This window comes from Phalacrocorax carbo, chromosome 23 (assembly GCF_963921805.1).
Source record: "Phalacrocorax carbo chromosome 23, bPhaCar2.1, whole genome shotgun sequence".
In the NCBI taxonomy this organism is placed as follows: Eukaryota; Metazoa; Chordata; class Aves; order Suliformes; family Phalacrocoracidae; genus Phalacrocorax; species Phalacrocorax carbo.
This window is the reverse complement of record NC_087535.1, coordinates 1165064-1188367: the sequence shown is the minus strand read 5'-3', so window position 1 is coordinate 1188367 and position 23304 is coordinate 1165064. Positions and strand designations below refer to the sequence as shown.

General features: G+C 63.7%; 1 protein-coding gene across 4 annotated transcripts in view; it reads right to left on the bottom strand.

Moving 5' to 3' along the window:
* The window catches only part of NAV1 (neuron navigator 1), an 80128-nt gene that overhangs the window by 13179 nt on the left and 43645 nt on the right, over positions 1–23304 (bottom strand). For 3 of the 4 annotated variants that reach the window (XM_064472333.1, XM_064472335.1, XM_064472334.1), the window contains exons 5-12: positions 18507–18609; positions 14627–14992; positions 2853–2991; positions 2343–2640; positions 1213–1906; positions 649–1098; positions 402–443; positions 74–225 (exon numbers count right to left, since the gene is read on the bottom strand). In XM_064472333.1, the coding sequence (XP_064328403.1) occupies positions 74–225; positions 402–443; positions 649–1098; positions 1213–1906; positions 2343–2640; positions 2853–2991; positions 14627–14992; positions 18507–18609 (2244 nt within the window). Of the gene's footprint in view, positions 1–73; positions 226–401; positions 444–648; positions 1099–1212; positions 1907–2342; positions 2641–2852; positions 2992–5685; positions 5777–14626; positions 14993–18506; positions 18610–23304 lie in introns of those variants that run through there. The other variant, XM_064472336.1, reaches the window with a different exon arrangement.

Below are 23304 nucleotides of genomic sequence, written 5' to 3'. Positions count from 1 at the left end.
CACGGGGTGATGGGGAGCAGGAGAAACAGGGCTTGCTGCAAGCAGAAGGGGACTGGCAGTGGAGGGCACTGACCGATGCTGGTGAGCGGACCCTTCCCAACCAGCGCCATGGGGAGGGCGGGGGGCGAGGGCAGGTCCTGCTGGTCCTCCGACTCGGGGAGCCCGCTGCTGACGGCATGCGAATGGCGCCGCTCCTTGGCCTCCTCCTGGGAGTGGAGCTGGTACCTGGGGAGCGGAGCAGAGGCAGGCATGGTAAAGTGGACCGGCACCATCCTGGCTCCCGCCTGCTGCAGTGCGGCCCAGCCTCCCTAGATGGAGGGTACTGTCGGCCCCCCACAGAAAGCTCCACACGCCCAGCCTCCCTCCCCAGCACTGTCCAGAAGTGATTTGGGCTCTTTTACCTCAACCCTTTCTTGGGCAGTGTGTTCCTGTCGCGGTTGGCACTGGAAGGGAAGGAAAGATCAGTCACATCACTGCACAGATAGGGGAAGGTGCCATTGGGGGTTGAGCCATGGGGACAGGGGGCTTTTCTCCAGAAATGTAGCAGAAAGAGCCCCTGCAGCAGGAAAAGGTCACAGGAGGGCAGCAGGGAGGGATCTGAGCCTGCAGAGGTGCACCAGCAGTCCCATGCCCTCCCTCCAGCCATACCTGTCCAGATGTGCAAGCCGCGGGCTCCCACTCCAGCCCAGCTCCCCTGCCTCTTCCTCCTCCTCTGTGCTGGCAGGGGGGGCGGCAGCAGGGGTGGGGGTGGTGGTGCTGCCCCCCGAAAAGGCACTGGGCAGGCTCATGGGCATCTGTAGGGACTCCATGCTGCGGTGCAGGCCTGAGAGCTTGGGGTACATCCTGCCCTCCTTGGGGACGCTGAAGCCACCCATGAGCTCCAGGCCCTGGGAGAAGCTGGCAGAATTGATGTTGAGGATGGGGGCAGGACTAGGGCTGAAGCAGGGCGCGAGATGCCCGCTGGTTGGGTGCAGGTCCTGCAGCTTGGCAGTGTGTGTGGGATGCAGCTCGCTGGAGGAGGGCAAGTCCAGGCTGTTGGAGTTGACCTTGTCCAAGTTGGCCAGCGAGGGAGGCTTCACGTAGGTCTTGGCAGCCGCTCTGGAATGGGGAAAATGGGTAAGGAAGCAGGTGAGACTTAGGTGTTGGGGATGGCTGGGTGCTGGGCATAGTCGTGCCAGGCACCTGCTGCCCTCAGAGGTGGAAGGGTTGTACCTGAGAGGTGTGGGGGGCAGCTCGGCCACCTTGGCTGCCGTCGGGAGGTTGGCCTGGGATTTTGGGGTACTCTCAGGTGAGCTGACACTCTTCAGTGTCCCACACTCAGAGTCAAGCGCCACCGCCTTGGCCTTGGCCTTCTCCTTCTCGCGGTCTGTCTGGTTCACAGGGGCTGGCGTGCCACGGCTGGCGCTGATCTTGGATGGCTCCTTGAGCCGCGACACTGAGATGCCGCCCTGTTTGGTGCTCAGCAGGCTGGGATCAATGCTGCTGCTGACTGGCCGGTTCGCACCACGGCCGCCAGTCACGCTCATGGAGCTGGACTTGGCTGGCCGGGGCAGGCTGCGGTACTGGATGTTGGAACGAGCTCCCGGGGCCAGGAAGCCGGGCTCGGCTGCGTTGGAGACATCCAGGCTTGTTTTCCTCCCACTGACTGGCTTGACAGGGATGCCGGAGCTCTTCTGGATCTTGCCGAGCGTGGCCGAGCCCCCAGCCTGCATGACGGTGGCCGTGCCAGTGGCGGGAGCTGGTTTCTTATAGCCAAAGGAGCTGGAGGCTGAGGGGCGTGTGAGGCCTGAGGGTGGTTTCTTGGCATCGGCGATGCGGTCACGGCCGGCATCGGAGGAGGAGCGCTGCAGGCCTGTGCTCTTCACAGACAGCTTGCTCTTGTCGGTGGCTTTGGTCTCGGGCTTGCCTGGTGGGCAGGGAAGGATGGGTTAGCATCCCAGGAAGCTTTGGGGACATCTGGGTGTGAACTAAACTAGATTGGAAACCGATATTGGAGGCGTGGGGACGAGATGGAGACAAAGGGGCATGCCGCTGCCCTAGGTGTTGGGGCAGAGCCATGGTCAGGCTCCCAGTGCACCCAGCCAGCCCCCAGCCTGATGCATGGACATGATGCCATGGGGCAGGCACGGCCCTGGGCAAGCAGGCCTTAGCATGGGGCCAGACCCACAACCTCCTTGCAGGGACGCACAGCTCTGCCACCCCCTCCAGCCCACGTCCGGCTGTCAGGTCTGAGCGCAGTCACAGGGCATCCCATGGCCAGCGTGCTCAGGGAAGGCCCATGAAGATGCCACCCAACCCTCTCCCCATCACAGAAGCTGGACCCTGCCCAAATCAGGTCTCACCTGCCACTTTGAGGGTGCTCTGGGCTGTGTGGGTGATGGGGGAGGTCACAGCCACTGGAGGGGTCTTGCCCTTCTTGAGTGCGCCGGGAGTGCCCAGGCTGACAGGCTTCTTCAGCTCGCCACCCTTGGGCCCCTCCTCGCCACCCTCCGAGGGCTCCCGCCGCCACTTGGAGGAGCCGTGCTCCATCTTGAGGCTGCTGCTGTCGTAGTCCAGCTTCTTGGGCGCCTTGTCCTCACCCTCACCGTACCAGCTCAGCCCGCTCTCTGCCAGTGAGCGCTTCTCTGAGTCCGTGCGCAGCTGCAGGCAGAGCAGAGTCAGGGGTGCTCCCGGCACCCACCTCAAACCCATCCCCAGGGAGCACCAGCCAGCTGGGAGAGGGATGGACCCAACAACCTGTGCTATGCCTCTGTTTTCCCACGCTGGCACGCTCCATCCCCTCCCTCCTGCAGAGGCTGTGGCACTGAGCCAGGACCAGTGCCAGGAAGGGTCAGGGCATCACGGGCACCTACCGCTATGGCCGAGTTCCTGCGCGAGGCCGTGGGGGTGGAGGGCAGGGAGTTGAGTGAGGAGCTGGCATTGAACTCCTCCGAGCTGAGGTTGTCAGAGGCATCGCTGAGGCCGCTGCTGATGGAGCTGCTCTCATCCCAGCTGCAACGGCAGAGCCAGTGTCAGAACCCCCAGCTCTGCCCGGTGGGTCCTGCCACCCATGGGATTTCCCTGCTCCAACGGCTGCTGGGGCGCAAACCTCAGCGCCCGGTAGCACCCGCTGCGGGGCCATGGCAGAGAGCTGCCACTTGGCGGCTGCAGCTGGCTCCAGCCCAGCCTGGTACAGGCTCAGCACCCTGCCAACACACGAGCCCCAGTAACCCCACGTCTCCTCATTAAGCCCCCCATGGGAGTTTTTTGGGGATGGAGGGTACCTGCAGGCAGGGCTGGCAGCACGGCAGTTGGCACTGAGCCCCCTGCGACCTGCCCCGCTGAGGGGGTCGGGAGCATTGCCGGAAAGGGCAGGGACAAGCTGAAGCAAACAAACCAGCCACCCCACAGCATCCACCCTTCCTCAGGCAGCCCCCACCCACTGCCCCGCTGCCCCCTGCTCCCCCCTCTCCAGCACCCAGCATCCGCAGCAGGCAGAGGCAGCAGGTATGGGCACTGCTGCTCTGCCGGGGTGGCTGCTCCGCGCCGGGGGCTCAGCGGACCATGCACAAACCCATCTCCAGGGCCATCAGTCAGCGCCACACCGGGGTGGCGGCTGCCTGCGCACCCCACGGGCCCGGCCAGCTCTGCCCGCGGCCGTCCAGCACAGATGGGTATGGAGCATTTTCCAGCAGGATGAGCACGGCCCCTTTCAGTTCAGCAGCTGAGTAGGTCAACAAGGCCCCACAGCCTCTGAGGGGGCTGCAAGAGGCTGGGGGCGACAAGCAGTAGTGTAGGAGAGGGGAGCAGAGCTGAGGGGCTGTGGCCAGCCCCGGTCCAGGCCAGAGATGTCTGTCCCCTGACACTGGGGCCACAGAGGTGCAGGAGGAGCCCAGCAAGCACCAGAGCCCCAGCAGCTGGTGAAACCACTTAGCATCACCTGAGTGACATTATGACCCTGGCTAAGCTGGGGACAGGCTAGCATGGCCAGGCAGAGGAGAGAGTGCCTGCTACGCATCTCTACCAACCTGGGTGCCAGGGCACAAGCAACAGGCACCACCACCCCCTCCAGGGTGCCCAAACCACAGGACAGAGCAACGTGGGCAGCTCCAGCACCCCCCAGCCAGCGCCACGCACCCTGCTTATCCCAGACATTGGGGACTGGCCAGAGTCAGGACAGACACAGCCCCCTGTGGCCCTACGGCAGCTTCTGGGACAGAACCCCATAGGGACTGCTGCCCAGGACGTGCTCCTGGGCTGCCCAGCTCCAAGCATCTCCCACCACTAGCCCCTGTGCTGGGGGTGACTGCTCACCAGGACAGAAATCCCTACCCCAGAGCACAAAGCAAAGCTCCTCTCCCAGGCTGGCATCACTCCTGCAGCAGGCAGTGCTGGGAGCAAGGCAGGGCTACGGTGAGCTGCACGCTGCAGGCACACGGCTGGGTGTCTCAGCCTGGCTTTTGTGGCCAGGCAGGGCAAATCCCAAACGACCTCCCAGCCTCATGTGGGAAGCCCCTGCTGCCCTGGGCCCAGGCGTCTGAAAAGCCCCTGCTGGAACAGGCACAGGGTCAGGGGCTGAACCAGGGCAGAAAGGGACCCCAGATCCTCCTTAGCAACCCCACGCCAAGGAAGGGCAACACAGAAGGTCACAGGTGACATCCCAAGAGCACTCAAGCCGCAGGGTGAGACCTGGGAGCCACTGCCCGCTGTGGAGTGTCTCTGGCTTTCTTATGGAGCACACAACTGGCACACTCAGGGGTCCCCCAGAACTGGCGTGCACATGCTGTCACCGGCACAGCAAGAAAAGCCTCGGCTCAGGCTGCAACGCAGCACCAACGGCCCCATGGCAAACGCAAACTCTCAGAGCTCGGCCGAGCCCTGGCACCCCGGTCCCTTCCGGCCGAGACCACCCGAACGCCCCCCGCAGACCCCGAACAGGGGCAGCCATGCTGCAGCGTCATGCCGGGGGCAAAACTCAATTCCTGCTTTGTGCTCCAGCCCCTCCATCTTACACAGAGCAATTCCCCACCTCCCTTCAGCCAGCACCGCACCAAACCGCCCCGAGGGCGGACGGGAGCGGGTCTTGCCGGTGGCCCGGCGCATCCCGCAGCTCCCTGGGAAGGGATGCTCAAGGACAGCAGCGAGGCAGAGGCTGCGGCAACGCGACCGTCGTGCCGCGCTCCCCGGCCCCGGCCCGGCGTGCGGGAACCCCCCGCGGACAGAAAGGGCCCGACACGGTCCCGGTGAGGCACGCCTCGCCCCGACCGAGGGGGCGGCTGCAGCCCGGAGGGGGCAGGGGATGGACCGGACCTGACCCGGCGCCGCGTGGGGATGCTCCCCCCATTCCCCGCCCAGCCGCGCCCCGCTCCGGAGGGCAGCCCGGTGCCCGGCTGCGGGGTCAGCGCCGCCGGCCGGGGGTTCCGGAGCCCCGGGAGCCCCGCGGGGGCTCGGCCCGGCCGCGCTGCAGGTGCGCTGCGGGGGCCGGGGGAGGGCTCGTCCCGCCGCTGGGCCCCGCGGAGCCGCCCCGATGCCGCGGGGCCGGGCGGGGCCGCGCTGCCCGGGTCCCCCCTTCCCCCCCGCAGCGCGGCCGAGACAAAGCACCGCCCGCGGTGCGGCCCCGGGGCGCGGGGCTTTGTCTGCCGGGGCCGGGCTCCGGCCGGCCGCCCGCCCGCAGCGCGCCCGCCCCGCCCGGTGCCGGTGCGGTACCTGCTGGCCAGGCGCGGGGCGCGGCGCGGCCTCCCCGCCCGCAGCATGGTGCTGCCCGCGGCCCCGCCGGGCGGGCGGGAGGGGCGGCGGCGGCGGGACCGCCCCGCGCTGCCCCCGCCTTAAAGCGACAGCGGCCCCTACCCGCTCCGGCCGCCCCTCGTCCCTGCCGCCGCGCCCGAGCCCCGCCCCGACTCCCGCCGGGATGGGCCCGGGGTCCCGGCCCCCGTGCTCCGAGCTCCCGCCACCCCACAACCCCCGCCGTGTCCCCACAGCCAGCTCCAGTGCCCCCCAGTCCGGCCCGTGTCCCCCCACCCCTGTCCCTGGTGCCCCCCAGCCTCACCCGAGCATCCCCCCAGTCTCAGTCCGGGCCCCCCCCCCGCCAGAGCCCCCAAGCACACACTCACGTCCCTACAGGCAGCACCAGTGCCCCCCAGTCCAGCCCATAATGTGACCCCAGTGCCTCCCCGAACATCCCTCACCATGGTTCCGGTGCACTGCTCCTGGCCCCAGCGCCCCCAAATGTCCCCCGTCCCCCACCCCAAAGGCACCACCTTCCACTGTGGGTCCTGCGAGGGGCTCTGCCCCTGCCCTGCGCGTGGGGGGCTGGGGTGGCTGCTCCCAGCTACCCCAGCTCCTGCAAGGGCACCCGTGCCTGCACCACTCTGCCTTCATTGACCAAAAAGCCTATTTCTGTCCTTTTTTCTTCCTCTCTCGCATCAGAGCAGGAGCTGTGCCCGGGGCAGGGTCCTTGCAGCATGGTGACACCAGTGACATCTTCGCCAGCCTGGCTGAGGCAGCCAGCGAGGGTTAACTGCAGCCTTGGCAAAACAGACCCGGTCCCTGCGGGCTGGGAAATAAGTAATTCCTTCCTCACGCCTTCCTCCTCGAAGCAACGGCAACGCCTCTTGGCTCCCTCCTCACTGCACAGCCCCATCGCTCAACTGCACGGCGCTTGCCCCGGCAAGGCAAGGTGCTGCGGTGTGGCACGGCAGGGAGGGCTAGGGACACACGACTCGGTGCCCAACCATCCCCGTCCCCACCAATCAGACCCTGCCTGCACCCACCGTCCCTGCAGCGCGTCTCGGCCCTTGGCTGGAGCTCACGGCCGGGAGGCCAGCGGTGACACCGCCTCGGCGCCGTGTGGTACCCCCCGCAAGCAGCCAGCCCCGCTGTGGGGTGATGGCCCCACGCCGGTGTGCACCAATGGGTGCGGCAGCACAGTCCGTCCAGCATCACGTCCCGCAGTCCCTCCGGCCTGGCCCGACGCCGGACACTGCCTCCTCCCACCCCTCCTCCTGGCTGGCTGCCCTGGCCCCACCATGGCTGGCTTGGGCAGCACTCGGAGCAGCTCTGGCTTTCATTGGGCCCAAATCTGGACTCGGGGTGCTGAGGGTGACGGGGGGGGCCAGCCCAGCACAGCCCGGTATGACAGCTACCAGGAAAGGCAGCTTTGACTCCACCAGAGCTGAGTCTGGTGCAAGGCGATGGTGGAGAATCGCTGTTGGCCACAGCAGCCCCGCCGTGGTGGCACACTTGCACACGCGCAATGCCCCACTGGCACTGTCCCCCTTCACAGAGGAGCACCCCCAGCCCATTTTGCAGTAGCAGCTGCTTTTGGAGCCGGAGGGTTCGAAGTCTCCCTGCTTCACCCATCTCAGACACCCGCCCACACGCCACACCAACCCACTGGCACCAGCTGGGGCTCCCGGCACTCAGGTCCCTGCAGGGCTGGTGATGCCAAATCTACACCGCCTGCCCCAAGTCCACCTCAGATTAAAGTGAGCCCTTCTGGTCCGCCCTGGCCCCTTCCTCCTGTTCTGCTGTGTTTGCTGCAGGGGAGGAAATATAGGGCTTGCACTGGGGGCTCTACACCCCACACCTGTGGGCCACTGGCACCAAGGGGCCTCTCCATCATGCCCCATCACAGCCTCATCCTGCTCTGGCAGGACCGGAAAGGAAAGCATAGGCACAGCGGGGCTCTTCCCTCCCTCCCTTTCTTGTCCACTTAATGGGGCAGAAAAACCAATTAGCTTCATAAATCAGACTGGGGGGTTGGGGACTTCCTGCGGGCATGGGCAGGGGTGGCTCTGCTCCCCCCTCACATCCATCGCAGGAACTGCCTCAGGGCATCACGACACCCACAACACCCTCTCAGATTCCCTTAGGATCCCTACAGTCCCCTGCACACCCCCCATGCCCCTTTAACAGCTCCAAGACTCCCAATACTCCTTGAGAACCCTGCAGACTCACTTAGGACCCCCCAGATTTCTCTAAGTTCTCCCCAGACTCCCCCTAAACCCCAGGTACTGCCCCAGATAGCACCAGCTCCCACCACCAGCCGGGCTACCCTGACCCGAGGTGCTTCCTGCTTGCATTTTGGGTACTGGATCTGGCACCCTTCACTGACACCACACTCAGAAGAACAGGGGGCTGCAGAGACCTTGCAAATCAGAAAACTGAGGCAGGGAAGGGGGTCTGACTCGCCTGAGCTCACCCAGCAGGAAAAGAGGATCAGCATCACATCCCAGCAGTTGGTCTAGTCTCCTGTCCTCTGGGCAGCACTGCCTCTGGTCCCCCAACCGCCCAGGTCCCTGGGGGGTGCAGAGGACTCCCCCCACGGGCACCCAGAGTGTGTGTGGTCCCTGTGAGGTGGGACCTGTGGCCAGGCTGCGCCACCGCTCCAGCTCTGCGCTGCCGACTGCAGTAATAGCAGGGTCCGATTTCCCCGAGGCAGCAAGACCGATGCCGTGGGGGTGTCAGCCAGCGCTTGCTTGCCTGCAGCAATGAGATCAGCTGCGGACCCCAAGCACACGCCTGGCCGCCGTGCCAGCGGGCCTGCTGCGCTCAACCAGCACCACTGCAGGGGGGGAACAACGCGGGGTCCCCCCTCCAACCCCTCCTGAGTGGTGGAAACCCCAGAGGAAGCGTGTCCCCGTGCGGGGATCTCCGGCTGTTTTGGGAAGGGTGACACACGAAGCCTCGCTTGGGGCCACTGTGGCGGCATGGTGGGCTGCAGCCGCCGCGCGCAGCGGTCGGAGAGTCCCAGGGCAGCACCGGGGTGGGGGAGCGGTGTGACTCAGCCACTTGCGAAATTCCTATTTTTCCCGTTGTCTGGATGAGCCGGTAGCTTCAGACACCTCCATCTGCAGCGGCCGGGCAGCTTTGCAGGCAACAGGGTAGCACGTGGCAAGGGGCAAAGCCAGGTCTTGAGCTCCCCAGGCGGCAAGCAGGCATGCAGCCGAATTTGGGGGGCAGATCTCCCCCAAGCAGCTCTCCCCAGGGATGCGTGGGTGTGCGAGGTCCAGCCCTGGGCTCGGTTCTGCTCTGTGTCCGTGCCCAGCCCCACCAACAAGCCATGGAGGCCAGCAGCTTCCCAAATCCTGGGTGTGCACTGACCCCAGGTGCCCTGCAACCCCCGAGCCCTGCAACCCTGTGATCCCCTTCCCAAAATAGGCCCCGTGCGGCCGCTGCCACAGCAGCGCCCCGAGGGTCACTGCTGGGCACCTCGAGCCAAACCCCAAAGTAAGGAGCGCTGGAACACAGCACAGAGGAAGGGCACTTCGATGGTGGCCGTGTCCAGCGGGGTTTTGGGGCCCCTTTTTGGGACCGTCCCCCATCCCCAGCTGGAGGGAGGAACCCCACCGAGCCCCGGCACGCGGCACAGTGCAGCAAATATTTATCCAACACCACTTCCCCAACCGCTCCCCCGCTGTCCCCCCAGGCGGCTGGGCTGGGGCCCCACACACACGCCGGGCCACGTGCAGGGCCACGGCCATGCCCCGCGGGATGTCCCCACCGAGAAATGACTTCACAGGCTCGCTGGGACGGTGGCGAGGGGTCAGGCTGGACCGTCCAAAGCCAAGTGAGGAGCGTTTGAGGGAGGGAGCAGAGAGCCAGCGCCAATCCTGCTCAGAGCAGGAGAGAAGGGCGGCCGCTCCCCTGCCGCCCTCGGGGAGCTGAGCCAAACATCTGCTCCCGCCTCCGGGCTGCGCTGAGCTCAAGTAGCTGCGAGGAAGCCAGAGCCAGGCCAGACGGAGAGCGGCGGGTGCCAGCTCCAGAGCATCCCTTCCGGGGGAATGCTGCTGACAGCCCCCAGCCCCACTGGAGGAGACCACAGGCTCTGCAGCAGCTGGCTGCCAGCAGCACCATCGCAGTGGCATGGGATGGTGCCTGGGGGCTGCTGAGCTGGGGACATGTGCTGATCCCCGAGCCATGCCATGCCCCATGGTCCTGATGCCAAAGGCTGCTGCCATGGCTCCATCTCATGACCATGAAGAGAGTCAGGGCAGTACCTGGCTCACTGTGGGGCAGATGCTGCCACCACTGTGGTGGGATGCAATTCTACCTCCCAAGAAAAACTGAGGCCCAAAAGGACACCCCCAAATCACAGCAGTCCGGGGTCACATGAGGACCTCCCCTGAGCATTGAAAGCCCCAGGGGACACGCACAGCCTCAGGGATCAGCCCCAGAGTGATCCCTGCATGCCCAAGGCCCTGCAGCGCACATGGATCATCAGCATTCCCACAGCCACCGCAGCAGGAAGGTGCTGACTCAGCAGCCAGCCCCCCTCACTCCCTCTCTGCTCTCCCAGCCCTGTGCCTGGGGATGGCAGGATCGGGCCCGACGGCACTTTTACTTTGCCAGAGGGGCAGGGTGCGTCCAGCCTGGGTATCCCCGTGAGATTCTGCCACTGTGGGGTATTTGAGCAGCTCCAAGGATGGAGCCAGCTTGCCCCAGTTTGTCCCTGGGGACCTCACCTGGGGAGCTGCCCATCCCACAAGCACCATCTCAAGGTGCACAGCTGAGCTGAGGTTTCAAGTCCTCATAGGTCACCTTGTGTACCAGAGCCAGGGAGTGGCGCTCCTCCTCCTCTGCACCCCACAAACCCCAGCAAGAGTGGCTCTGCCCTGCCACGGCCCAGGTACCCCCTGCCCCAACCTGCTTGCAGCCAGCAGGGTGGACCAAGGGAAACTGAGGCACAGCCAAAGCCACACACAAGGTCCCTTCAACCCCCACCCGGTGCCCTGCGCTGCCCCACGGCATGAGGCACATGACGGGGAGGTGCTCAGACCCTGCTGAGTGCTTGGCACTGGGCGCAGTGGCCTGATGGACCCCTCCAGGGACACCCAGAGCACCCCAGCACCCTCGCAGCCGCATCACTGTTTGTGGGGGAGCAGCTGGGGAAGAGGCTGGATGATGAAGGGTCTCACAATAGGAGGGTGGCAGAGAGAATGACATCAGGCAGGGCTCTCTAAGCCCAGGAGACATGGCAGAGCGGGGCAAAGCAGGGACACTCCTGTCATGCCCTCAGGCTGGGATCCTGTCCTGCTGGGAGGGGGAAGCCCCATGGCCCCAGGCAGGCAGGGCTGGGGGGTGGAAGCCAGCACACCCCACCAGCTCCCAACCGCAGCAAAGCCTTGCAGCACCCCACTCACTCCTCACCGCATCCCAGATGGCCCCATGGAACACCCAGGGGTGATGCACGCTCACCCGCTCCTGCGACAGCACCCAGGACCCGCCAGAGCTGCTCACATCTGGTCCCTGAGCACACACAGCACGGGGGAAGGCACACGAACGTGCAGCTGCACTACACTGCCAGGGAAACGGCAGCTCCACATGGAGGAGGTGGCACCGCTTGGACATGCAGGACTCAGCCAGGACGAAACCAGGCAAAACCTGGCTTGAAGATCCCCGCTCGGGTGCTCTCCGCCTCCTCTGCTGCTGCTGCCTGATTCACGCACAGGTCTGCACACGAAGGCGCCCACGCTGCTGCATCGCAGCCCCAGCGCTGTGCTGTGGCCATACGGCCACGGAGGTCCCTCGGCAATGAGTGGCTGTGCACTGGTGGACCTCCTGGTGGGGTGACTTTGATGGGGTGACCTCCAGGGTCCGGGCAACATCCCCAGCCTGGCCAGGGTGGGAAAGCAATACCGGCGGCACCGCACCCATCCAGGGGCAGGGAACAGCGAGCAGCACGCTGAGCGATGCCGGGTAGAAACCTGAGTCAACGGAGGCCAAGGAAGGGAGTGAAGATCTTTCAGTGCCAGGGAGGCAGCCCAGGGGTTGGTGCTGTCCCTGCCTGTGCTCTGCTCAAGCCCCAGGGACAGGCAGGACAGGGCAGGAGAGCAGCACCGTCCCAGTGAATGCTGCTGTGTAAAGCAGAGCTCGCTGCCTGCGCCAGGCCCTTCAGGTGCTGGCAGCGGTGTGGGCGCATCCTGGCAGGGCTGCTCCCAGCCCAGGCTCTGCTGGGTCCCCGCCAGACAAGGGCAGCCCTGCTGCAGAGCACGAGGAGGATACGGTGACACTGGGAACAAAAGAAGGGCCTTGCTGCCAAACAGGGACGGCAAAGCCAGAGCTTTCCAACCCCCAAAACCAGAAGCAGGTTACTCATGGAGGGGAGCTGCGAGTGCTGGCCCGACAGACGCAGGCAGGCAGGCACGGCTGGGCAAGGAGCCAGGATGCCGGCACGTTTGGCTGATACAGAAACGCTTGCAGGCACTGGGGTGTCCCCAGCCGATCCCTGCTCTCACCACCAGACCTGACCATCGCCTCCCCTCTCTGAGATGGGCGCCGGGACACCCACTGCCTTCTTGGCTGGGCTCACCCCAACCACTGCCCTGCCGAATTCACCCTGATACCCCCACAGACAGTCCCCATGCCCCGGCCGTGCCTCACCTACCTCGGCCCTCTCTCCTTCCAGGCTTCTTCCCCAGCAAACCATGAGGATGCTGGGTCCCATCCCACGGCCCCACATGTCTCTGAGGGGAATGTGCCGCTGCGTCTGCTCAGCTGGCTCTGACCTACTGCCCTACAAGCCTGGGTGTGCGCCGGCGCGGTGCAGGGAGGTGCTGGCCCGGCGGCCCGGGCTCGGGGGCTGATGGCCCCATCTGCAGCACTCGGCTTCTGCCCGGTGCATTAGCGGCACAGGGAGATGGGGCCTGGGGCAGTATTTGCTTTCTAGGTCAGAGCCAGATGAGGAGGCTGCATGAGGGGCTACACTGGATGAGTCGTCCTGGCCCGCAAGGCAGCTCTTCACCCCAGTCTTCTCTGGGGAGGAGGGGATGCCCCTGCTCCCCTGCCCCAGCTCTGCACCCAGCGCCCAGGCTCCTGCTCAGGGCATCCTGGCATTCCCCAGCACCCAGCCAGGAACATCCCCTGGGGACTGAGGCCCTGACATGCTGCCCACTCCGGGGGACCCCCATCCGAGTCCTGCTGTGGGGCCACGGAAGATGGAGCTGTGACTAGGTCACTGCATGGCCCCGTGTGCCATAGTGACATGGCTGATCCCCAGGACTTGTCCCTGCAGATAAGAGGGTCCTGTGCTGCCCCAGCTGCCCTCCTGCACCCACCCCTGGGGAGGGGCATCCAGCACAGAGCACCCAGCCTGCCTCTGCACCCACCAGCAGGACACTGGGGATTTCCCTCAGGGCACGTCCAGGGGACCTGGTGCCGGAACATGGACTGTGGCACCTGGCCGTGATGGTCCCAGCCCAGAGCACTGTGGCGCTGAAAGCCTCACCCACACTGGGGGACTGTGGTGCTGCTGGGCCTCGCAGGAGGCTCGGCTGCACAGGGCTCCATTCCCAAAGTTTGGCCCTTCCTGGGAGGAGAAGCAGACCCTGCCTGCACTCTGCCTGATCAGTGGCTGATGGAGACAAAGTGATGCTCCGGCTCACCCCTCCTGGCACTGCCTCCACAGCCAAGGGCACCCCAAGGTTATCCGCCTGCACGAGCAGCTCCGAGATGAGACAAGGAGAGAGACAGGGAGCAGTGGAGCCCTTCACCCCCACAGCCAGACCCACTGTGGCCCCAGCCATCCCAGGCGGCCCAAAGCCACCCCACTGTCCATCACACCCCGCGGTCCAGTGGTCGGTGCCAGAAGGCGGTGATGTGCCACCTCTGGCTGCCAAGTGATAGGTTACGTTCCCCGGGGCGGGCGCCAGCCAAGCCAGCACAAGTCACCTCTGTTCACGAGCACAGGGCAGCCCCCCGAGGTCACATCACAAGCCCATGGGGAGGATGGGTCTGATGCTCACAGTGCTGTGGACACTCTCACCCCCGAGCTGGGGCATTGCAGGGGCAGAGGCCAGCACAGGCACCCCTCGGTGCATGTCCTCTCCAGCTGTAACATGCATCTCCAGGCCCACGTCTGGGGACCGCTGGCCCCCGGATGGGTGTGAAGCCATGGGCTGTGCTCTATCCTGCAACGAGCGAATGTGACTACAGCCACCCCAGGAGGGCCGGAGCAGCACTGTCAAGAGGCCAAATACCTCCTGCTCTGGGACAACTCAAATGCTGGAGGTATTTATTTTCTCTTGTGCTGAAACGGGAAACCACCAACATGCTGAAAGCCTGGACCCTTGCCAGAGCCAGGGGTACCTCAGCAGCAGAGCGGGAGCTGGACACATCTGGAAAGAAAACGCAAGCCCTGGGCGTGATGGATTGTGCCCACCTGGCAGAAGCTGCCCCTGGCCCCATGGGTGGAGGGATGGAGGCCGACAGGGGTCCTAGGCGGAGGGGACCCCACTCTGCAGCACACCCTACTCCACCACGGTGCCACCCATCGGCAATGACACCTCAGTGCCTGTTTCTCACTGGGGTGCTGAGACCTGACCCAGCCTGTCCCACCACAGGCCACCAGCACTCCTGGTGTCCATATCAAACTGGACACTTCTGGCATGCCAGGAGAGCAGCACACCCCAGCTCAGGGCTCACCGGTCCCGAGAAGCCCCAGCTGGCCCAGCTCCACCAGCACTGCAAGGACTACACTGCCTCACCAGTGGGAAAGCATCTCCTGGGATGCGGGGGCATGATCCACCCAGCCAGACTGGCCGTGACCTATGTGTGGCTCCATCCACCCCTGCTGTGCCTGGTATCCCTCCACCACTGGCTGAACAGGAGGTGGTGAAACCTCCAGAAGAGCCCCGGCGCAGACACTTACCCCGTGGTGATGTCGTCATCCTCTGTCAGCGTCTTTCCCATCAGATCGCTGTCGCTCATGTAGCCCGACTTCAGCTCCACGTCATCGGTGTCCAGTGCCTCGACCAGCTCCAGGCGGGAGATGTGGCTCAGCTTGCTGGGGCTGCGCATGGGCATGGTGTGCGAGTAGTGCGCCCGCTCGCCGTGCATGTACCAGCTGGGGGTGCCCTCAGAGCGGCAGGTCCCCCCGACCGACGGCGCATCCCCTGCCTGCAGGCGTGGGCTCGACTGCCCGTAGCGCCAGGACAGTGGGGAGGAGCGGTTGGACAGGCTGGAGACACTCCGGGGGTTGGCTTCATCGCTGTCGTAGCAGGTCATCTCCAGGGAGCTGCAAGGACAGGGTGCAGGGGGAGTTAGGATAGGGCATGGCAGGCAGAGGAGGTCTGTGCCTTGCCTCACCTCCCCCGAACTGGAGCTGCAAGCGCTCAGAAAACAAAACTGCTCATTTTGAGGCAGCCAGGCAAGGCCAGAGGCTGCCAGGAGTGTGTGCACACAGAGACTGTCTGTCCTGACCCCCTCCATCTCAGCTCGCAGGGGACAGTCCCCTCCTGCCCTGCCTGATGCCAGCACAGCGCCCCACGCTCCAGGACCCACTGCGACATCCACACCACCTGCACCCACTGGTGGCTGGTGGAGCCCGTTTCTCCCCAGGGACTGTGGAGTGGGATGTGGGGTGCGATGGGGAGCTCTGTGCCGCCCTACAGCCCCAACCACCCCACAGAGGTGATGCACCCCACATAGCCCCATCCACCCACCTCAGTGCAGGGGCTGGGGGTGCCACCAGGGCTGGCTGCAAACACGCTGTGGGAGAGGGGCCCAACCTCTCTGGAGACGCCCCAGCCTGACCCGAGTTGTGCTGGACCCCACTAATAGGAAGCCTTTAGCGGAAAGCCCAGACGTGCTCCCCCATGATCAGGCTGCTCTCCCTCAGCCATTTCCCACCCCCCACCAGCATTTCAACATCTGCACCCCAATATCACCCCAGACCCAGGACAGGAAGAATTGGGGTGGTGGCACACTGATCCTAGGGGACGTGGCAGCAGGCCATACCAGGGAGCAGAGGCTGTGAGCAGAAGGATGCTGAGGGGCAAACCAGGGACCGGGCACCTGCATCAGCATCCCACACCAATCCCCTGCAGAGTGAACCTTCATGGCTGGGCAGGAGGGGACGCTCCGAGCCAGGGCTCCCAGCCCCATGGGGCTGCCGGCAAGCGTGCTGCTCTGCAGCCAGCCCAGAGCCCACAAGCGCATCAGGAACGGGGAGTTCAGCTTCTCCCCACACCCCTCAGGGTGTATTTTGGGCAAACGGCATGTCGGGGAGTGATTCTGAGACTAAATTTAGACACCAAAAATGATTACTTCTTGGAGCAGCTACTTGGGAACCCACAGCCCTCAACTTGGCTCCAAACATTACTATCAGTGAGCTATTCCTTAGCTCAGATTAAACGTTCCTGCAGGAGCACCAAAAGCCAAACCCCAGCTGCAGTACTGAATCTAAAACAGGGAACTACATAAAAAACTAGGAAGTTTCTTAAAGCGGAACTAAAAGGGGCAGCTAAAAGGGTTTAGTTTTGTCGGCAGCACAAAGGCTATTTACGGATGTTCTGCTGGTGGCTTGGAGCAGATGCAAACCACGTCTCCAAGCAGGACTAACGCAAGCCCCTGAGGAAGCTCCTGCGGCCCTGCAGCCAGGTGCAAAGGCTGCCAGAAGTACGATGACATCTTTCAGGATCAAAGTTGCATCCTACTGAGGCAACAGCAAAGGCTGAGCCCCCAGCCACTGGATAGAAGAACACAGCAAGGAGAATATGAGAAATTTGAGGAATAGTTTGTGGAAGGAATAAAGAGAGAGCCTGAAGTGGCTACAGGGACACTGGTGATGCAGGCCACATCCAGAGGACCGCAGCTAACATCCATATCGAACACATTTGTAGGAAGCGTTCCTGAGAGCAGAATTAGTGGGTACGTGTGTAATTACAACATACTGGGGAAGCTGACACAGCTTTGGTAAAGGAAAATCTGGCTCACAACCGCGATGGAGCTCCTGGAGGGATGCAGGGAGCATGCTGCTGAGGCCGCTGCAGGCCACCAGAAGGTGGTGGATGAGTGCCCTCACCAATGGCAGATTAAGCTTCCAAATACACTCAGCTACCACGGAATAAGAGGGAAGATCCTCACGTATTTAAGAACCATTTACAGGACAGAAGACAGGGGTAGGCACCCCTGGGCAGGGATCTGTCTGAGGCCTCCACCCACGCGATATACACGTAACTCATCAAGAAAAGGAGTGATAGTGAAGAGTCAAAACCCACCAGCAACGCTAATTTAATCACCTTTAATATCCTTGCCCTAGTTCCCTAAGACCGGGGCTGACGGAGGATTTGCAAAGGAGCTGAGCGCTGGGGAGCGAAGGTGGCGGGTGAAATTTGGCAGTGATGAATGCAAAGCGAATGCAGAGCAAACGCAAAGTGAACGCCAAGCGAACACAAAGCAGCCCTGACTCGGCATGAGCAGCGCCAGGCTGTGAACCAGCTCCCACGCTGAGCAAAGGGATGGCAGAGCTGTAATGGATAATTCCAGGAAATGGCCAGCTCGGGAGATATTGCTGCAGCCCTGGGCAAATCCCACTGCCCCAGAGCTCTGCTGCCTCCACTCAGAAAAGATCTGGGAAGTGCAGCAAGGACGAGCAAGGTCTAGATGAGCTTCTGGGTTAAGAAGAGCTAAATCAAGGGGGCTGCTTCATCCTGGACGAAGCTCATCGAGGGGCAACAAAGGGAAGGTCTGTAATGATGAGTGAAGGGCGGGAGGAAGCTGCTGCTTTTTGCCCCTTCCGACACAAAAATGAGGACTAAGGGAGACCGCGAGGTGGCAACAAACACCAGGAGAAGGATGTTCACCGCATCCTTGGCTTTCCCGACTCACTGACACCCGACACGGCCTCTCTGCAAATGCCAGGCTTCATAATGTGGCTGCACCAGCGGGGTGGGGGCCAGAAGGGTGCCCTGGGGAGATGCCCCCTCCCCACCCACTGCCCCCAGCCCACTGCTGGCAGTGTCCAGGCCCTTCAGCCCCGATGGGGAGCCAGGCAGGAGGCTGGAGCTGCTGTGCAGACCCTGAGCACATCCAGGGCAGAGCAGTAACCCTGCAGTGGTCTCAAGTGAGACACCCGGGGGAGGGGGGCACACAGGTAGTCCCAGACATGCGACAGAGACCTCTGAGCACAGGTGGGCACCCTGCTCTGGTTCACCACCCAGCGGTCACCCTGTCCCCAGCCCCGCTGTCCCCCCAGCCCCAGCTGCAACCCTGGGGTGCTGCCAGCCCCGGTCTGGGCAGGGTACCCCACCTCTGCCCCTGGGCTACTGGGGGTTTGGTCAGCTCTGTCTGAGGATTCTCTACATAGAGTAGAGAAACTGAGTCACGGATGGGGATGTAGCCTGTGGTCCAAACCTGGGCCCACACAGGGGGTACCCTCACCTCTGCTTGTCCATACGGGGACACCCAACCACCAGAAACAAACCCCCTCGGGTCTGGGGGCACTGGCTCCCCTCAGTGCCACCCCCACCCATCCCCACCGCCCCAGAGCACACGAAGCAGTGTGAGGCCCAGAGCACTGCCAGGCACGGGGCTCCACTGCATCCCTGCACACAGCACCCCTCAGATTTGGGAGCATCTCCCCAAGCCCCCATGTGCAGGGTCCCCAGGCCATAGGGCAGAGCCGGCTCCCTCCCTTGGCCCTCACCTGGAGCGGAGCCCCTTCGCAGCCGCCCCGGCCTCCCCCACTGCCCCAGGAAGGACACTGGTTGTGGGGAAAGGGTGGTGGGGGTCCGGCGTCAGAGCCTCACCTGTGAGACACCTGAGAGCCCCTCAGGCTGGACATAGTCTCCTCCAGGTTCTGCCGAAGGTCCAGCACATTCTGCACTGTCCTCTTCCTCTGCGACTCAGGGTCTGCGGAGAGACAAGGTGGTGGCTTTAAAGGGATGAACAGCTCCTGCACCCCTCTGCCTGTGGCTGTGCCCACCCGTTCTCGTTCCACCCGCTGGCACCGGGCTGGAGCTGCACCACCACGAAATGCCACCCCCAATGGTGCTGCAGCTGGGATGGGGGATGTCTAGTCCAGGAAGAATGAGGTGGGGGGGACCAAGTAGGGCCACAGGACCAGAGGTGACCGCAGGTGACTGGACCAGAGGCCAGCTACAGTCAGGAGACCCCGAAGCACTGTGACCCTGCTCCATGAGGCCACACAGAAGCAGCCATCCTGGGAGAACGTCCCCACACCTGCCCCTGCATCCCCCAGGCCCCAGGGGTGCTCTGGCCGAGGGACACGGGCGCTGCAGCAGCACCCCTCAGTGCGCAGCCAGCAGGAGCCGAGGAGGTGTCAGGGAGAGGTGCAAGCCAAGCCCCACTCCTGCCTCGTGCCCAGGGAGAGGCAGCTGCTTCTGCTGGGGGCTGGAGCAGCTGGTGGGACGAGCCCCCCCACAGGCACAGCCCAGGGCTGGAAACCCCTGAGCCTCAGCTGCTCTGGGGCTTCTCCGGGTGTGCACATCCACAGTATGGGTGCGCACACACATGCAGGCATGCACCCCCCAACCTGAACGTGTGGACACACATGTACCTGCGCCACAACCACTCATGCGCACACGTCCATAGACACACCCGCACATCCACACATGCGTGCATACACACCTGCAAACGCACACACACCCCAGAGACACCCACATGCACGTGTGTGCACACGTGTGCACACACACACGGGGGGGGTGTCACTCCTGGCACAGCCCTGGCAGCGCTGCCGGGCTCAGGGCCACGGTTCCAGCCCCTGCGCCCCTGACCCGCTCATGTGCATCCCCAGCAGCTAACAGCTGTGCCACTGTGGCTTTGATCCCTGATTTCAAGCCATTCAGCCACAGCTTGCCATTGAACCGCAGTGACAGCAGGCGCCAGGGACGTTGGACGTGGCTCCTCCTAATGTAACGTGGCAACCAGCGCTTCAGGATTTGCAATGGCACCGAGTAAGCTGCAGCACTACAGGGACCGGGGGGACACCGCCGGCACGCACCCCGGCAGGCTCCCCACACAGCACGGCCATGCGCCCAGCACACAAGGATGTCCCATTGTCCCCACCACACACCAACCATGCCACCAGAGGTGCCACAGGCAGCACCCGTGGTGACGCTGCCCCATCCGCGGGCTCCGTTCGCTCACCGGCCTGGGCAGGAGCACCTCAAACCAGTGAAGCGGCTCTGATTTACGCATGACCCTGGAAGGTGGTGACAAGTGGTAAGAGCCCCGATGAGACAGGTTAAATCAAGCAGGTTAAAGCCGGTTGTAGATGAGGGCTAGTGAGCCCACGGGGCACCCAACGTGGCCAGAACACACCATCACATAAGGATATCCATCCCTGCATGCTTCCTATCACCCTGGTTGAGCTCCCAGAGCAAGGCTTAGCAGAAGGCAAGTCATGAACTCATTATTAAATCTTTGCTGTGGCCTGTGCACAACGTGGGAGTTAATCAAAAGCACAGAGACTCCGACTGGTGCCCCAGAGCCACAGCAAGGGCAGAGGGATGGAGGGATGGAGCAGGGGGGCTGCACACATGGAGCCGGAGCACAGAGGAGGCTCGAGGGGCCCTTGGTGCTAGTGGGCAGCACCCACCTGCTCTGTGGCTGGGAACAAGGGGACACTGTGCCCCTCTGGCAGGGCAGGCAGAAAGGGCTGTGTTGGCAGATCTAGGGCACCTCTAAACTGCCAGGTCCCGCCCATGGGCTGCCTGGAAAGACAGATTTTCAGGCTTGAAATGGCAGGGCAGGAGCCTGAGGCCAAGTCCACTGCTGCCACACATGCAGTCTGTAGGGCAATGGAAGATTTTAGAGGGGAGGCACACCCAAAACTTAGAGAAGAACAATAAAGCTACCACCAGTGTCCCCAGATGGGTCCATGCAGGGATGGAGACCTGTCACTAGTGGTGTTCCCCAGGGCTCTGTGCTGCGTCCAGTCCTGTTCAACATATTCATCAATGACCTGGACGAAGGGACAGAGTGTAACCCCAGCAAGTTCCCTGACGATCCCAAGCTGGGAGGAGTGGCTGATACACCAGAAGCTGTGCTGCCATCCAGCAACACCTGGACAGGCTGGAGAGCTGGGCCTGGGGGAACCTCAGGGAATTCAACAAGAGCAAGTGCAAGGTCCTGCCCCTGGGGAGGAACAACCCCCTGCACCAGCACAGGCTGGGGGCTGAACTACTGGAAAGTGGCTCTGCTGAGAAGCCCCTGGGAGTTGGGGGTGCTGGTGGACAAGCTGACCATGAGCCAGCAACGTGCACTTGTGGCCAAGGCCAACGGTGTCTTGGGCAGCATTAAAAGGAGTGTGGCCAGCAGGGCGAGGGAGGTTCTCCTCCCCCTCTGCTCTGCCCTGGTGAGGCCACATCTGGAGTGCTGTGTCCAGTTCCACACCCCCACCCCCCACCCCCCACCCCTCCGTTTAAGAAGGACAGGGAACTGCTTGAGCAAGTCCAGCAGAGAGCTACCAAGATGGTCAGGGTCAGGGGACTGGAGCATCTCCCTTATGAGGAAAGGCTGAGAGACCTGGGTTTGTTCAGCATGGAGAAGAGAAGGCTGAGGGGGGATCTCATCAATGCCTATAAATATCTGAAGGGTGGGTGTCAGGAGGATGGGACTGGGCTCTTTTCAGTGGTGCCCAATGACAGGACAAGGGGCAACGGACACGAGTTGGAACATGGGAAGTTCCACCTCAATATGAGGAAATACTTCTTTATTTTCAGGGTGCCAGAGCAGGGGCACAGGCTGCCCAGAGAGGCTGTGGGGTCCCTTCCCTGGAGACATTCACACCCCGCCTGGACGCGGCCCTGTGCCCCTGCTCTGGGGGTGCCTGCTCACGCAGGGGGTGGGACGGGGTGAGCTCCAGAGGGCCCTTCCAACCCCTGCCATTCTGGGATTCTGTGATTCTGTGACTCGGTACCCTCAGCTCCTCCACCCTGGCCGCATTCATTGAGTGCTGTCCACCCTGAGCCCAGGTCCCACAGCCGGAGAAGGCGGCACACACAGCCCAGCAGTGCCGGGTCCCTGTGGGCTGGGGCAGGACAGAGCAGGACAGGATGGAAGAGCCACGGTTGTCCCCTGGCACCGCCAGCGGCTCCTGCTCCCCTGCCAGCTCGGCAGCGTGTTCCTCCTGGGCATGGCTCCCTCTAGAAGCACCCCACTGCCTCCCCCATTGCCACCCGCAGCCATTCCCCCAGGCACGAAGCCAGCGCTCGGGCCTGGCACTGCCTCCTCCCCAGGCACCCCTGCCAGTGGGGCCGCTACAGCCACCCCCGTCCCGAGGAGCAGCAGGGCCAGGTCGAGTGCTCGCTGCGTCCCCCACGCAGGGCTGGAGGGGATGGCGTGTGGGTGCCACCTCCCTCCGCACCCTCAGTGCTGCTGGGAGACACCCCTGAGCAAGGACCCCCAGGGCACCCCAGGTAAGAAGCAGCATCCAAGGGCTCGGAGGGCTGGAGGGTGCTTCAGGGCGATGGCACTGAACCCCATCCCCAGCTCCACCTGCGGTGCCATCGGCCATCCATGCCCGGCACCGTTTGCTCTCCTGGCCTCCAGCATTTGGGTGACAATCCAGGTCACTCTAGCCTCTGGAGCCGCCCCAGGAAAAGCAGCAGCTCTCACCTGGGAAAGGGCCAAAGTGGGACTCGAGGAGCTGCTTGCCCATTTCTGGCACATCCCGTGGGCTGCACTGCTGCCAGTGCTGAAGTGTCCCCACTGTGCTGGGCCGGGGCAGTGACACCAGGCCCCCCGCAGTCCACTTCCCAGGTGCAGCGAGGGGCTGGGGGCTGTCTCAGGGCTGGCTGAGCCACAGCATGCCAGAGCTGAGCCGAAACTGGAGCCGCTGGGAGAGGCTGGAGTGTGGGAACGGCAAGAGCGCGCTGGATTCCTCCCCGCATCGATTTAGCAAGCTTCCCGCAGCCAGATGTTTCCAGCTGCTGGAGTGGGGAGCAGCAGGGACAGATCGGCCCATGCCGCAGGAGGGTCACTTGGACACCCTGTCTCAGCTGGGCTTGTTTTCCCAGCAGCAACAGGCAGGACGTGTCCCCCAGTGTTCCCTGCTCTGCCGGGGCTGCAGGCTCGGGGACCAGCCATTCTCTCTACCCCAGCTCCAGGCTGGCTCGCAGCCCCATTCGCAGCTCCCCACCGCTCTCGCAGGCTCTGTCCTGCTGTCACGGAGGGAAGAGGATGCTGGCTCGGCCCTGTGCTCCACTAGCCCAGCCACACAGAGTAGGGCAGCCCCAGAACACATCCACTGTCCCCAAGCCCTGTGCAGGGAGGCCACCAGGCCCCACTGCCTGAGCTGCTCTCCCCTGTGCCAGGCTGGGTCTAACCTGCCCTTGCTGGCTCTCTGTCCTGCCCTTGCCTGCAGCTATGCTTGGGCGGCTATCCCAGACCCCCCCAGCCCCTGCTGCTGCTCCTTTCTTAACCAAGTGCTCTCAGTGCTCTCTCCAACATCGGCAAACACAATACAGTTCTGCTTTGCACATGGGGAAACTGAGGCAGGAAGTCCTAGCCCACCCCCAACCTCCCCATCATCTGCAAGTGCTCTCCCACACAGCCTCCATCACCGGCCCCTCTGTTAAACAC